Raw genomic sequence first — 15,325 nt, forward strand, 5'->3', positions numbered from 1 at the left:
CTCCTTCATTCTCATCTCGGGTGCCAGTCTTAGTATTCATGTTCTTTGTCCTTTGCTTCTTTCTCCAATCTGGCCAATTCCAGGTTTGCAATTGTTTTGCTGGTGCTCATATTTATGTTTTACACTGGATTAGATAAAAATGTGTTTAAACTGAAGTGTCTGAATAACTATTTGAAACAATAAGCTGGTATGTTTCTTTAAAATACATATACTGTCCAGGAGAGAGCTAGGCAGCACAGGACACAGTTCTGGGGGTAAATCTAGGACTGTTTTAGTCATTCTGCAGTATAACCAAGGCTAGTGATAGCCAAAGTGTAACCCAAGTGTGGCTTGCAGGCTGCAGTTATATACAGACATTCAGGATGTGGCTTGCATGCTGTTTGTGGCCCAGATGGGAGCTACTTCAGCAAGGAATTGTAATGCACCCAAGGTTGCATGACAGGGGTCACACAGCTGCTCATTAGTCTGGATTGTACCCTCGTATGTCACAACCATACCCTATGAATATAATTTATAAAGTAACAATGGACCTGAAATACTGACGGAAGAAGTAAATTGTTGAGGAAAAGGTAGTTAATGCAAAGGAAGATTAACTCACGTTGTATTCTAGAGTAACAACTTCACTTTCCCCTCCTGTCCCCCGCACCCTGTGTTTTCTCATTTACATCTGGAATTACCGTGCAATTACATATGTATTAATAAAGATGAAGCTCAAATGCTTTGACAATGACAAATGGCACACAATCCGAAAAGTATTTTTTGTAGGCACCTTACAGGCAATGTGTCAGTTTCTATGCAACATTCCACCTACAGACACTATAAGCTAAGCTGCTATCTATGGTTAAATCTTGGATCCCCACTGATCATTATTCCACTATAAAATGGCATATTTGTACTTGTGACAGTCTGGTGACGTGAATGAGCAGAGGGCAATCAACTTCTCATTAAGCAGGTATCTTTTGATTGGAAAAGAATGAAACTAATTTCTAACTAACAAGATACTCTTATTATTTTGCTACTTATTGAAAGTACATCCCTCTACTTAAGAATTGAGATTCATCAGGTTTTGGAAAACAGATATGGTTACTGAGTTTCATTACTGTTTTCCAGCCAGGCATCAGAACAGATCTCAACAGATGTATATTCTGGTAAATGAATAATCCTGGAAACATCTTTATAACAATACTAAAACTGGTATTCCAAAGGGAGTCAGATGTTTAAAAAAATACCACTAATACAGATTTTCCTTCACCTTTAATTATTTCTTTTTTTATTTTCATAAGTCAAATGTGTCAATATACTGGTGCGCCTAAATCATCCATCATCCATTTTGATTCGTAAGTATACCATCACTGTTCCCAGTTATGATATTTCAAAATCTCTTTGGAATACTAATTTCATCTTTATCAGTTTCTTCAACTTTTTTTTTTTTAAATTCCACCCTATTTCCCTGAATCGTTTCTCAAGACAGTTGCTGATGTAAAGTTTAATATAAAATATTTAGTCACAAAATAGTATTGCTTTTGTATGCACATTGTGGCAAGAATCATTTTTTTCAATAAAAACTATACCATCTTCCATAAAATCCTACACATATCAAGATTTGTGATGCAGAACAAAATTACACAGGGTGAAACAGGTACCAGCACAACAGTGAGATTATATTACATCAAAAATTTTTTAATGGTCCCAAATATATACTCAACAACTAAGCATACACTCAGGGGGCAAAATAAAATAAAATAAAATAAAATTATGACACAAAAAGTGACCACATCTAGAATTCCACTCGATCTTTAATCAAGAAGGGACAGACAAATCCCCCACCTCCAAAAAAAATCTGCAGTTTAAAGGGCAAAAGGGAACAGATAAAAAAAGAGGAAACTTTATATTCAGGCCCTCCCGCATAGAGGTTTTTAAAACCTGTTGCAGCTTGACTAAAATGTTCAGAATGTACGATTTCAAAGGCAGGTCTCTTTATACAAAGAAACTGCTGGCATTCTTAGTGAAGAATTATGGCAAGACAGCCTTTTCTTCAAAAGTCTCATACATTGTCCAAGAAAGCATATTCTGATTGTAGTAACTGACCAGCCAATCCAGAGTTCCATGAACACAACTCCTGCCCTGTTGGCTTTTTAGTTTTTCCATTTCCTTCCCTGAGAAAAGGGCAATGTGTGGTCCAAGCTGGAGAGCTCAAAGGCATAAGTCTTCCCCCTAAATGTAATATTTTCCCCTTCTTCTGCTCCTTTGAATTGGCACTTGATTAGCAGAAATCCATTTGTATAGGTTGATCTGTGTCACACACAGTAATTCACAAAAGATTGCTGCTTTGTTGTGTATTATTATTTTTAATTTGAAAAATTAGTAGTTTTTTTTTCCTTCCTCAACAGAAATTGATATTAGACGGTTGCCATTATGACGACTCAAGTTTTGCTTTCTTTGACAAAGGTACAGTTTCTTCCTTATCTTCATCTTCATCATCCTCTTCATCATCATCAGGATAATCTACAAGCCCCACTAGACCTCCCTGTGAAGAAATACAAATAATTAAGATGTACACAAACATGAACCAAATATTGCTCAATCCCAAAGATACTAGAAAATGTTATTACAACAAGAACATTGATAAGTCTGAAGTTTTGTAAAAAGACCCAACTCCAATATGCACAAAAACAATGTCTTTTGGAAGTGCTGATTACAATATGTCAAAAAAAAAAAATGTTCTACCCCTCCAAACAATCCTACCTATGGGAATAATTTGGGCAGAAATTAAAGAAAATGCAAACTACTTAGCAAAAAATTGTCATTGCAGCTCAATCTGTACAAAGATGGAAATTTCCTTTACCTAGGATAGTTGACTGGACTGCAGCAATGAGCGATCTGGCAGAACTTCAGAGACAATTTGGAACATCCTTCAAATTGAATTATCAATTAGGATAATTTTATAATGTGGTCTCTTTTCACTAACACTAACTTAAAAGTAGTAATAGTAATTGTAAATATATGTTTATTATATGCAAAGTAGCTTTATTAATATGATGTGAAGGTTACAAAATGTAAACAATTTTAGGAAATTCAAAATTAGAAGTATCTCTGGTAACATGAACTCATCTACATTGAACATACGGACCAAAACATTTTAATTCAGATGTCTATGGTTAGGCACCTACATCTATATTTAGGCACCTAAATATGTGACTTGATCTTACCAGGTGGTAAGCACCCACAACTCCCACTTACTACAGTATTTTCCAATTTCTGGAATTTAGTCAACACATGACTACAAAGAATTGTGAGCACCAAGCATCTCTGAAGATCAAGTCCCTTTCTTAGGTGCCTAACTTTAGACATCCAAGTTAGAAAATTTTGGCCATTGCATACCGAGGCATAAATGCAACAAGTATATTGTATACAATATACACACACAATATACAGTTGTATTTTATACAATATTACACTATGTATATATATCTATATAAAATAATGTGAGCAAATAACTGTTACTGAAAAACCTAATTCCAATGTTATTTCTAATGGGTGTATATAAGAATATAGTGATAATAGCATTTTTAGAGAAAAATGTTCAGAATCCACAGACATGCTATTGTATTAAATTAAGAGAAAGATCTCTTATACAGAAAGATCATTGTTGCGCTGTATTAACAGAAAACCCAACAAATTGCACAATAGTAGTGTAAAGAATAATCTTTTCATAGTACTGTGGACCATTTTACATTTAAAACAATAAGAATTCAAATGCAAGACCATATCTACAGCTAGATTTATAGCTTAGGGGATGGGATCGAGAAAGAGGGGTTGTCAGGATCAGGAAAAAGACAGTTACTCACCTTTGTAACTGTTGTTCTTCGAGATGTGTTGCTCATATCCATTCCAGTTAGGTGTGCACGCTGTGCGTGCACGTTCGTCGGAAGACTTTTACCCTAGCAACTCCAGTGGGCCAGCAGGTCGCCCCCTAGAGTGGCACCGCCATGGCGCTCGATATATACCCCTGCCGGCCCACCCGCTCCTCAGTTCCTTCTTGCCGGCTACTCCGACAGTGGGGAAGGAGGGCGGGTGTGGAATGGATATGAGCAACACATCTTGAAGAACAACAGTTACAAAGGTGAGAAACTGTCTTTTCTTCTTCGAGTGATTGCTCATATCCATTCCAGTTAGGTGAATCCCAAGCCTTACCTAGGCGGTGGGGTCGGAGTGAGAAGTCGCGGCATGAAGCACTGCAGAGCCGAAGGCCGCGTCATCTCTGGACTGCTGGACCAGGGCATAATGGGAAGCGAAGGTGTGGACGGAGGACCAGGTCGCCGCCCTACAAATCTCCTGGATGGGCATGCGGGCGAGGAAAGCCATCGATGATGCTTGTGCCCTGGTGGAGTGCGCAGTCACATGGCCCGTAGGGGTGTGAGCCAAGTCATAACAGGTCCTGATACAGGACGTCACTCACGAGGAGATCCTCTGTGAGGAAATGGGAAGTCCTTTGATTCGGTCCGCTACTGCCACGAAGAGCTGGGGGATTTGCGGAACGGTTTGGTCCTCTCCACATAAAAAGCGAGTGCCCGGCGGACATCAAGCGAGTGGAGTTGTTGCTCCCTGCGGGACGAATGGGGCTTCGGGAAAAAGACGGGGAGAAAGATCTCCTGGTTGACATGAAAGGCTGAGACCACCTTGGGGAGAAAGGCAGGGTGTGGCCTCAGCTGCACCTTGTCCTTATGGAAGACTGTATACGGGGGATCTACCGTGAGGGCCCGGAGTTCCAACACCTGTCTGGCTGAGGTGATGGCCACCAGGAAGGCAGTCTTCCAGGAGAGATAGAGCAGGGAGCAAGTGTCTAACAGCTCAAATGGAGGGCCCATAAGCCGAGTCAGAACCAGGTTGAGATCCCAGGTAGGGGCAGGGGGTCGAACCTGGGGGTAGAGACGTTCTAGTCCTTTCAGGAATCTGGTTACCGTAAGGTGAGAGAAAACCGAACGGCCATCTCCCCCCGGATGAAAGGTGGAGATAGCCACCAGGTGAACCCAAAGGGACGATATCGCCAGGCCCTGCTGCTTGACGGACCAGATGTAATCGAGAATACTGGCGATAGAAACCTCCATAGGGAGGGAACCCCTCTCCATGCGCCAACAGGAGAAACGCTTCCACTTGGCCGAGTACGTAGCTCTAGTGGAAGGTTTCCTGCTGCCCAGTAGTACTTGACGTACAGGGGTAGAGCACCGTAGTTCCGACCTGGTCAGCCTCTCAGGAGCCACGCCGTGAGGTGTAGAGACTGGAGGTCCGGGTGACGGAGCTTGCCGTGGTCCTGGGTGATCAGGTCCAGGTAAAGGGGCAGGGGGACTGGGTCGGCCAGAGACAGGTCCAGCAACATCGGATACCAATGTTGTCTGGGACACGCTAGACCTATCATAATCAAGCGGGCCCTGTCCCTGCGCACCTTCAGAAGGACCTTGCGGATAAGCAGGAACGGAGGGAACGCATAGAGCAGGTGCGTCGTCCACGGGATAAGGAAGGCATCCGCTACCGACCCTGGTTCCCGCCCTTGAAAAGAGCAGAACATCTGGCATTTCCTGTTCCCTCTGGACGCGAAGAGGTCCAGCCAGGGACAACCCCACCTCTGGAAGTGAGAGGGCGACGTCCGGGCGAAGGGACCATTCGTGCGAAAGGAAGGATCTGCTCAGACGGTCTGCCAGCGTGTTCCGTACTCCGGGGAGAAAGGAAGCCATGAGGTGAATGGAGTGGGCTATACAAAAGTCCCAGAGCCGCACTGCCTCCTGACATAGGGGAGAGGATCTCGTGCCGCCCTGCTTGTTGATATAGTACATGGTCGTCGTGTTGTCGGTGAATACCGAGACACAGCAACCTTGAAGCTGATGGGAGAACGCTTGGCAAGCAAGGCGGACCGCTCTCAACTCCCGTATGTTGATGTGGAGGGCCACTTCCTGAGGAGACCACTGGCCCTGCGTCCTCAGGTTTCCGAGGTGGGCCCCCCAGCCCAGGTCTGAGGCATCCGTTGTTAGGGATACCGAGGGTTGGGGCGGATGAAACGGGAGCCCCGCACACACTACGGACTGGTCTAGCCACCACCGGAGGGAATCCAATACCTCCAGGGGGATGGTGATAACCGCGTCCAGCAGATGCCTGGCCGGACGGTATTGTGTGATAAGCCAGGACTAGAGGGGCCTCATGCAAAGCCGCGCATAACCCGTAACAAAGGTGCAGGCCGCCATGTGGCTTAAGAGGGTTAGGCACGTCCTTATAGAGGTCAAGGAAGCCATCTGTAGACGCCGAATGATGGCCGATGGCGTCTGGAACCTGGACAGCGGCAGAACGGCCCTGGCCAAGGTGGAGTCCAGAATGGCCCCGATGAACTCTATCCTCTGCGTGGGGAGCAGAGTGGACTTGTCCACGTTGATAATGAGGCCCAAAGCTCCAAAGAGTCTGCTGATCTTGCGGACGTGGTTGCGGACCTGCGACTCTGATGTGCCTCGAATCAGCCAGTTGTCGAGGTAGGGGAATATGTGTATGCGACTGCGTCGAAGATATGCGATGATGACCGCCATGCATTTCGTGAATACCCTCGGGGCCGTGGAGAGGCCAAACAGGAGGACCGCAAATTGATAATGGTGGTGGTTGACCACGAACCGAAGGAAGTGTCTGTGTTGCGGAAAAATGGCTATATGAAAATAAGCGTCCTGCATGTCGAGGGCGACATACCAGTCTCCAGAGATGGGATAATGGTCCCCAGAGATACCATGCGGAACTTCAACTTCACCATATGTTTGTTGAGTTCCCGCAGGTCGAGGATGGGTCTGAGGCCTCCCTTGGCCTTGGGGATCAGAAAGTAGCGGGAATAAAACCCCTTGCCCTTCTCGTTCTCCAGAACCGCCTCTATGGCTCCTTTGTTGAGGAGCGTCCGCACCTCCTGAAGGAGGAATTGCTCGTGAGAGGGGTCCCTGAAGAGTGACGAGGGTGGGGGGCAGGAGGGAGGGTGTGAAATAAATTGCAGACGGTATCCCGTTTGCACAATGCGTAAGACCCAACGGTCGGAAGTTATTTGGGTCCACGCCGGGAGGAAGAACGAAAGGCGGTTGGAAAACGGGGGGGACGGATCCGTGGGGGAAACTGGTACAGCGTCCTCGGGCACGCCTTCAAAACGAAGGTTTTGGGCCAGGTGGGGCTTTAGAGGAGCCCTGATTCTGCCCCCCTTGGTTGCCCGATTGTCTGTGCCGGCCATTCCTGCTTCGGCGTCTACTAAAGTCTTGCCGCTGGTGGTACTGGGGATATGGCCGGCGCTGCTGTTGCGGCCGGAAGGGTCTGCGCTGCGTCCCGGGCGTGTGCAGCCCTAGAGAGCGCATGATGACCTTATTGTCTTTCAGGCTTTTCAGCCTGGGGTCAGTCTTCTCTGAAAACAGGCCCTGACCTTCAAATGGGAGGTCCTGGATGGTGTGTTGGAGCTCCGGAGGAAGGCCAGAAACCTGTAGCCAGGAGATGCAGCGCATTGTAACCCCTGAAGCCAGAGTTCTGGCGGCCGAGTCTGCTGCGTCCAAGGATGCCTGCAATGAAGTTCTTGCGACCTTCTTGCCTTCATCAAGAATTGCAGCGAATTCTTGACGCGCATCCTGAGGCAACAACTCCTTGAACTTATCCACTGCTACCCAGGAGTTACAGGCATAGCGACTAAGGAGGGCCTGTTGGTTAGAGACCCTGAGTTGGAGGGAGCCTGCTGAGTAGACCTTCCGGCCTAGCAGGTCCACGCACCTCGCCTCCTTGGACTTCGGTGCTGGGGCCTCCTGCCCGTGGCGCTCCCTCTCGTTCACAGACCGCATGACGAGGGAGCACGGGGTTGGGTGTACACGCAGGTACTCATATCCTTTGGAGAGTGCCATATACTTGTGCTCCAACCCGCGTGCAGCAGGAGGGATGGAGGCCGGTGATTGCCAGCTGGTATTAGCATTGGCTTGAATAGTCCTGATGAAGGGAAGGGCAACTCTGGTGGGAGCATCCTCTGAGAGAATGCTCACCACAGGATCTTCGATTTCCAAAACCTCCTCAGCCTGCAAGTTCAAGTTTTGCGCTACACGCCTGAGGAGGTCCTAGTGCGCCCTGAGGTCGAGTGGGGAGGACTGGAGGATGACGTTCCCGACACTGCCTCATCGGGGGAGGATGATGAGGAGACCCCCAGTAGGAGCGGGTCCACGGGGGGCTCAGTCTGTACCAGCGCCTCTGATTCTGGAGGGAGCTCAGGGTCCTGCTGGTTAGATCGGTCTTCCCCCGCCGGAGAGGGGGGAGAGCGAGACAACAAGGCTTCCGGAGCCCTGCGCTCAGACGCCACAGATTGAGGTGGAATGTGTTGAGGGCCCTAGGCTTGATGGTACACCCAGGCTGTCCAGAAACCCCACTGCTGCGGTCCCTGTTCCTGCGGAGGAGGGTCATGGAAGAGGGCCGCGGGTCTGTCTGCGTCTAGGGTGTACATGCTGTATGTCTGTGATGAGACAGATGGCTGCCGGGAGGGCCATGGTGGGGCCGAATGTGGCTGGTAGGGCTCCCTCAGTCTCGACGTCGACAATCTTCTCTGTGCCGGGGACTGGTACCGGGAATCGTACTGGTGCCGGGATTGGGATCGGGACCTGCCACCAGCGCGGTGCCGGGAGGTCGAATGGGACCTGCCGCCGGTGTGGTGCCGGGAGGTCGACTGGGACCGGGACCTGCCACCAGCTCGGTGCTGGGAGGTCAACCATGGTGCTGACCGCCTACGGGAACGGCTCCTGGACTTTCGGTGCCAGTAGCGGCGACTCGATCCAGACCAGTGCCAGGAGTAGCGAGACTGTCTGGAAGATGACTGGCGCCGCGAGTGCGACCGGTACCGCCGAGGGGAGCGGTGCCGGGACTGCGAGTGGCGCCTGGAGCGAGAACGTCCACGGTGCCGGGACCTCGAAGGGGATCGGTGCCGGCTGGGCGAGTCCGGAGACGGCGCTCGCACTGTTGCAGGCTTGCCTCTAGATATAACCCGCACCGGGGGTACCAGGGGTTGAGGCTGGGTAGGCTCCGTGAAAGCAATTAGGTCCCGCGCCGAAGTGAATGTCTCTGGCGTCGAAGGGACCAACAGCTCAACCTCAGATCTTATAGGGGAGCTAGGAGGGACCGGACTCGACGGACCTCCGGGGCCCAGAGTCGACGGAATCCCTGCTGGTGGTGCTGCGGCAGAGGTAGGTGCCGGGTGCTCCGCTCGAGCCTGCGAGGATGGAGTCGCAGACTTCGAGGGTCTTGCGTCGGGTCCTGGTGCCGGGGAAGGTCGGTGCCGGGGCGTCTTTCCGGTGCCGCAGCGGAGCCGGCGCTCTGCGTCGAGGCCACAGGGTTAAGTGCCACTTCCATCAGGAGAGTCCTTAACCTCTGGTCCCTCTCCTTTTTTGTCTGAGGCTTAAAAGCCTTACAGATGCGGCACTTGTCTGAAATGTGCGATTCCCCCAGGCACTTCAGACAGGCGTCGTGGGGATCGCTGGTCAGCATCGGCTTTTTGCAGGCGGAGCACTGTTTGAACCCCGGCGAACCAGGCATGGGCCCGGTGCCGGGCGCAGGGAAGGGCTACAGCCCAAACCCGCTAATAAGTATATACAGCTATACTACAATTAACAATAACTAACTACAATTTACAACTATCTACAACTATGAGAACAGTGAAACGAAGGAGAGCTAGGGACGTGGAGGACAGCTATGCCGCGCTCCACAGTTCCAACGACCGACACGGCGGTAAGAAGGAACTGAGGAGCGGGTGGGCCGGCAGGGGTATATATCGAGCGCCATGGCGGCGCCACTCTAGAGGGCGACCTGCCAGCCCACTGGAGTTGCTAGGGTAAAAGTCTTCCGACGAACGTGCATGCACAGCGCGCACACCCAACTGGAATGGATATGAGCAATCACTCGAAGAAGAACTGTCAACAATCTAAGTATTGTAGTTAAAGTTCACTTTTGATCTGGCTTTTCAGCTTGTGAGTGAGTTATAAAACAAAAACTAATTTATAGAATACTAAAAAACAAGGGCAGTATCATTCCCCTAATATCTGTACATAAAGGGGAGTTTTCTCCATGTAGATACTGTTATTCCAGAACAGAACCATTAGTTTCCTTTGTGGCACTATCCTACTCTCCCATGTTCCTCCAAATACTCAGCGACCCATGCATGCAGAGGGGTAGGCAGATGTGCAGTCCCTGTATTCACGAGCATTCAAGAGCAACTAATGTAAGGAACATCCTAAAGGTATCCAAGTTTTAACTCTGCTCTGCTGCTAGGGAGTGCAGCAGGGCTACCAGAGGCTAGTGAGGGAACAAAAGCCTCCACATGGATAGGGAATCTGTTGGAGACAGAGTTAAATTCCATGAATACTTGATCTACTGCTTCTTCCATGGGTGGGAAAAATCTGCCACCCCTCTTACCTACAAAATAACTCAGAGGACACATTCTTAAGGGAATCTCACATTAGTTCTCTTTCCAATCAGGATTCCCCGCTGCAGGTATACTATGACTGGTAGAAATTTTTTTTTTTTTTTTTTTTTTAGTAAGACAGAACAAAAATGAGATTGGAGGTGAAGAACAAGCATCCAGACTTTTAAAAACTGATGAAATGGCCTCATTTCCAGGTTTCCGGGAGAACACATGACTAGAGAAAGATCCAAGCAACTTTTCAGAAAACGAAGAATTCAGTACTAGTCGGTACTGGTTTTCTTAGTTGGTTTCTATTACCATGAAATTCTGCTCTCCATATATTCTTTTCCCACTGTGAAAACCGATCTTGATAATACACAAATGTTAACTACATTTTTTTCCTAAAATTATATTTAACTGCATTTACAAATATAGTAGTGTTGGTGTTTTAATATGCTTCTTCTGGATATTTCATACAACTACTAATAATCCTTTTTAATGATTTTTTTTAATTAGTTTAGTGTGCTGCCTCTGAAAACTGAGTCAATTGAAAAAAAAGCTGAAATTTCTTTCGAAAAAAAATTTTAATAATCACACATGTGTTGTGGCATACAGCAACTGTCTCCAAGAATATACGGCCACAGCTAATAAAATAGCTGTAGGAGTCTCGACACTGCTGTAAGAATTGCTGCTAGGGACGTATATTGGTATGCAGCAAAATTCGGTTATATTTCCATTAACTCTTTCAACAGCAAACTATTTCTGCCTCCTCCCTCCTAGTATTCCTATGCAACCCAATGAATGTAGATTGCTTTTTATAGTCCACAATAAAAGTAAACAAAAATGGAGAATACATTAAAAAAAATACTTCATACTTAAGATTTTTTTTTTTTAAGTGGTGCACCAACTTGTGCACAAAAATTTATTTAAATACTCCTTTTGTTTATATTAGGTCAAGGCTCTTCAAAAGTGCCAGAGACCAGGAAAATGTACAAAAGGAAATAACTCAAATTTATGTAGGTGATTAGATGGGCTCTAAATTTGCTACAATAAAAATTTGACCAACAGCAGCTGAAAGATACCTTGGTAGTAATAGCTGCCATCTGAGATGTGCTTTTAGAAACTGATCCCGGTGATCCTGGCGATCCTGGCGATCCTGGAGAACCAGACAAGTTACTTGCAGACGACTGGCTGGTAAGGTTAGTTTTTGTACCACTAGAGAAGGAAAGTTTGAAACTTGGGCTCTGACGACCTGTAAGATTAGTTTTCAGAAGGACCTCCTTTTCTTCACTCTCTTTCACTGTAGAAAAGAAATATACTTTTGAGTGATACCCCAGTGACTTTTGTAAATAAATGTGAGTTATGAAATGTTTAATAATTTTGCTACAAAAGTTACATCTGTCTAACTTCACTTGTATCTTGGTGGAAGGAGATAAATGACTATATTTTTATAGTAACTTGTATTATTATAATGCCTAGCAGCCCTTGTCACAGACCAGGACCCCATTGTGTTAGTGATATTATTTGTTGAATGTACAAAGAAGCTGACTAGATATAAATTAAGCAAACAGCATATGGACAACTTAATTATTCAGCTGGGATTTTCTTCATTTCAGTCCTTTTAAGAAAAACAGGCCAATTCATTCAGAGAACATTATTTTTTCACTTTTATGCCTTTAAACAGATATGAATAAAACCTAAAATGGTTTGAGTTTAGTTGCATGTAGCAAGTTCTAAAACTAAAAATAAGGCTTTATACGACAATACAGGCAAACCCTTGACTATAGTAGAAATAATACTTCCTTAAAAACAAGCCCAGGCTTTCATTTAAACTAGATACACTGCCATTCTCCTTCCAGTCACTTACATTTTTTCCTTTCCATGAATTTACTAATAGGGTCCATAATGTCGTCTTCATTTTTAGTTTTGTCAGAGGGGGGCACCACTGCTTCGCCATCTTCCATATCATCTTCATCACTATTAAACCACATTTCCTCCTCATCCTCTAGGGTTCTCGCATCTCTGCGGTATCTATGATTTCTCAAGATGGAGCGCATGCTGTGGAACAAGTAGGTTTTAAGGATTTTGACACTCAAGTATCACTTTAAATTTACATAAATATTGGAATAAATCAGCACAGCATAGGTTTACACAATTTGAGCTTATAGACAAAAATAATGTGATAAAAGAACTATCAATATTTTATTTTTTAAAAAAATCATCCTGAAACCAGTACATTTATTTACTTCACGTGGACTACATAAAGAAATCCAACAAGAGAAATTTTTGTAGTATATAGCACAGTAAAACCTCACTAATAAGCACATTCACACATACATCATCACTCTCTTCAAAAGGTGCTTTAAGTCTTTAAATTACTAAGAATAGTCTAGTACAAGTAAATTGTGGAGTATTTTCATAATACTGATCTACAATTGCCAAAATAAACAAAGGATATTTTTAATGTATTATCGTTGTCCTACAGTGCAAATTATACTTACTTTATTGAATTTTCATTTATCAGTAAATACAAATGTTATAACAACAGATGTCATGAACGAGGTGTCAGTATTGTCAACTCTCACAATTTTATTGTGAATCTGACGGTTAGCATATATTTTTGAAGTCCAGCTCCTGGAGTCAGGAAATTACATTAATCTTTCACTAAAAAAAAAGTAAGTTTCTACCGCTTCTGAGTGCAGAGAAAAATCTTAAAAACATGAGCCCTCTACACTCAAAAATCGGGAGGCAAATAAAAAGAATCCAAAACAGTTTGTTTTCAACCTCTCATGTTTTTTGTGGCCTGACTCATGATATTTTAATACTTGCGACTGGCAATACTGCGGTCTTGCTGTGTCTGTATGTACAGTACCACTTTTAATTTTGTTGAATTTAGAATTCTGATAAGTTTAGAAGTCTTCATCTTAAATCAAACTAAGTCCTACACCTTTGTGAGTATTCTGGAGCTCACGCTCTCCCAAGTTGTGGACCTGTCTTAACCAAAGTACTTCTTGCACTAAACCACATAATCGAATCTTTGCTATTTTTGCATGCTTCACTTAGGGCCAGCTAGTGGCCTGGCTTATGAGACCACAAAGGAATGTAAATGACAGCAAGACACTCCCCTCCCATGCTGCCTCCGAATAGGACTGCCCCCATATCCACTATAGGCATAGGAGGAGGAAAGTTAGGCCAACTGTGCCTCTCAGAGCCATAATTCTTCCCTTGGACTGCTCTGAGGCAGCACAACTATGAGCTATCCCTTAGCCTGGGCTAAACGCAAAGAACAATTTAGCTCTTAGTGTTTTGTTTTTTTCTAAATGAATAGGAGAGAGGGATTTCTTCTGTGTTGGGCTAATGCCATAAAGGGGCAAAGAGAGAATATTGTTTAGTTTTTTAATTAAGGGCAATGCACCTCTATATCAGATATGCTGACAAATCAATAAATTAAGTAGAGATAATGTGGTGCCTTAAAATGTGGGAATAACTGTCAAACAGCTTCCTCAGATGTGAAATCTATGATACGGCTCAATGTTTGTTCCTCCCTCCCACACGCATGCTAATATAAAAGCTCTAGGTTTTGAGTTTTACGTATATTGAAATGCTCAGTTTACCAGGCATTAGATACTAATAATTCAGAGTAATAATATTTAACACAACATATTAGCACAAAATACTGTATATTTGAAGCACACTCTAAAACATGGTAGTTCAATTAAAAACATTTCTGGCATTTAAAACAAATCCGCTGTAATCCTGCTCCTTTGCTTAAATTTTCAGACGCTCAAACTGAAATATCAAAGTTAAGAAATCTCTCAGAATGAAGTCAAATATACATTAAAATAACACAGCATGTTCTGAAATTAGGGTGGCTGGATGCCGGTTGAAAAGGGGACCTCACAGTGTCCGGTCAGATCTATTGACTGGACACCGAAAGTTCAATTACTGCAGGTGAGAGAGACTGGAAGGTGCTGAGCCATCACCCGCGCCAGCCCCTACTCAGCCGTGGCTGCCTCCTACGTGCATCAGGTAGTTGCAGCTGACAGTCCCGGCTCAGCAGGCAAGTCCTTCCTGACCCATGCAGAGTGGAAGAGCAGTGTGCAACAGGGGGAGGGGGAAAGAGGAGCAAGTGTGTGTGGGGGGGCCTCAGGAGGAAGAGGTGGGGCAGGACCTCAGGGGGAAGAGGGAGGATAGGGGAGTTTCTGGTACTCCTGCTGAAGTGTCCAGTTTTTATATATTACCAAGTTGGCAACTCTATCTGAAATTTAAACTTCTACAATGGGTAACATGCATAATTTCATTCAAATATGTTCTCAATGTGTTCAAACCACAATATAAATAATTCAAAAACATCAATTGAACACCGACCACGTGTTTGAGCAACACAGATCTGGAAATCACACTATTAATCAGATCTGTTCAGCAAGACCTGAGCTGCAAACAGCAAAAGGTCTGAATTATTTATGGCTGCCCTCCTAGTGCACAAAAATCCAAATGCCTATATCCTCAAATACAATTTAGCATGGAAGTATTAATACATTTCAATGTATATTACCTGTCAAGTTTGGGATTATCTTGTCTTTCCCTTTGTTGTTCAAATCGTAGTTTCAATCCTTTGAATGTCTGCACATAATCTACATCTTCCAGTGCTTTCCAGTAATTCTCAATTACATGAGCGGTTAATGATTTTATATCTTCCTATAAGAAAAGTAAAATCAAAACAGTGACCTTTTAATTCTTCAAGACAATTTATCTATCTTTTGTTACTGTAATAAAAATACAGCAGAATATAACTGAAAGATATGGAAAAGATGCAATATTCATAAAATGCCTTCGAAGTAAGGCATACTAATTTATTTAATTAAAAAAACATTGTATATACCAATGTAGCTGAAA

At 44.8% G+C, this 15,325-nt stretch overlaps 1 protein-coding gene across 2 annotated transcripts in view; it reads right to left on the reverse strand.

The window, feature by feature from the left end:
* Positions 1-1,471: 1,471 nt before the first annotated feature.
* PPP4R3A (protein phosphatase 4 regulatory subunit 3A) overlaps positions 1,472-15,325 on the reverse strand; it is an 82,374-nt gene continuing 68,520 nt past the window's right edge. The window contains exons 12-16 of one of the 2 annotated variants that reach the window (XM_050953244.1): positions 14,985-15,127; positions 12,297-12,487; positions 11,512-11,729; positions 2,846-2,912; positions 2,429-2,527 (exon numbers count right to left, since the gene is read on the reverse strand). In XM_050953244.1, the coding sequence (XP_050809201.1) occupies positions 2,892-2,912; positions 11,512-11,729; positions 12,297-12,487; positions 14,985-15,127 (573 nt within the window). In that variant the 3' untranslated portion in view covers positions 2,429-2,527; positions 2,846-2,891. Of the gene's footprint in view, positions 2,528-2,845; positions 2,913-11,511; positions 11,730-12,296; positions 12,488-14,984; positions 15,128-15,325 lie in introns of both variants that reach the window. The other variant, XM_050953243.1, reaches the window with a different exon arrangement.

This window comes from Gopherus flavomarginatus, chromosome 5 (assembly GCF_025201925.1).
Source record: "Gopherus flavomarginatus isolate rGopFla2 chromosome 5, rGopFla2.mat.asm, whole genome shotgun sequence".
In the NCBI taxonomy this organism is placed as follows: Eukaryota; Metazoa; Chordata; order Testudines; family Testudinidae; genus Gopherus; species Gopherus flavomarginatus.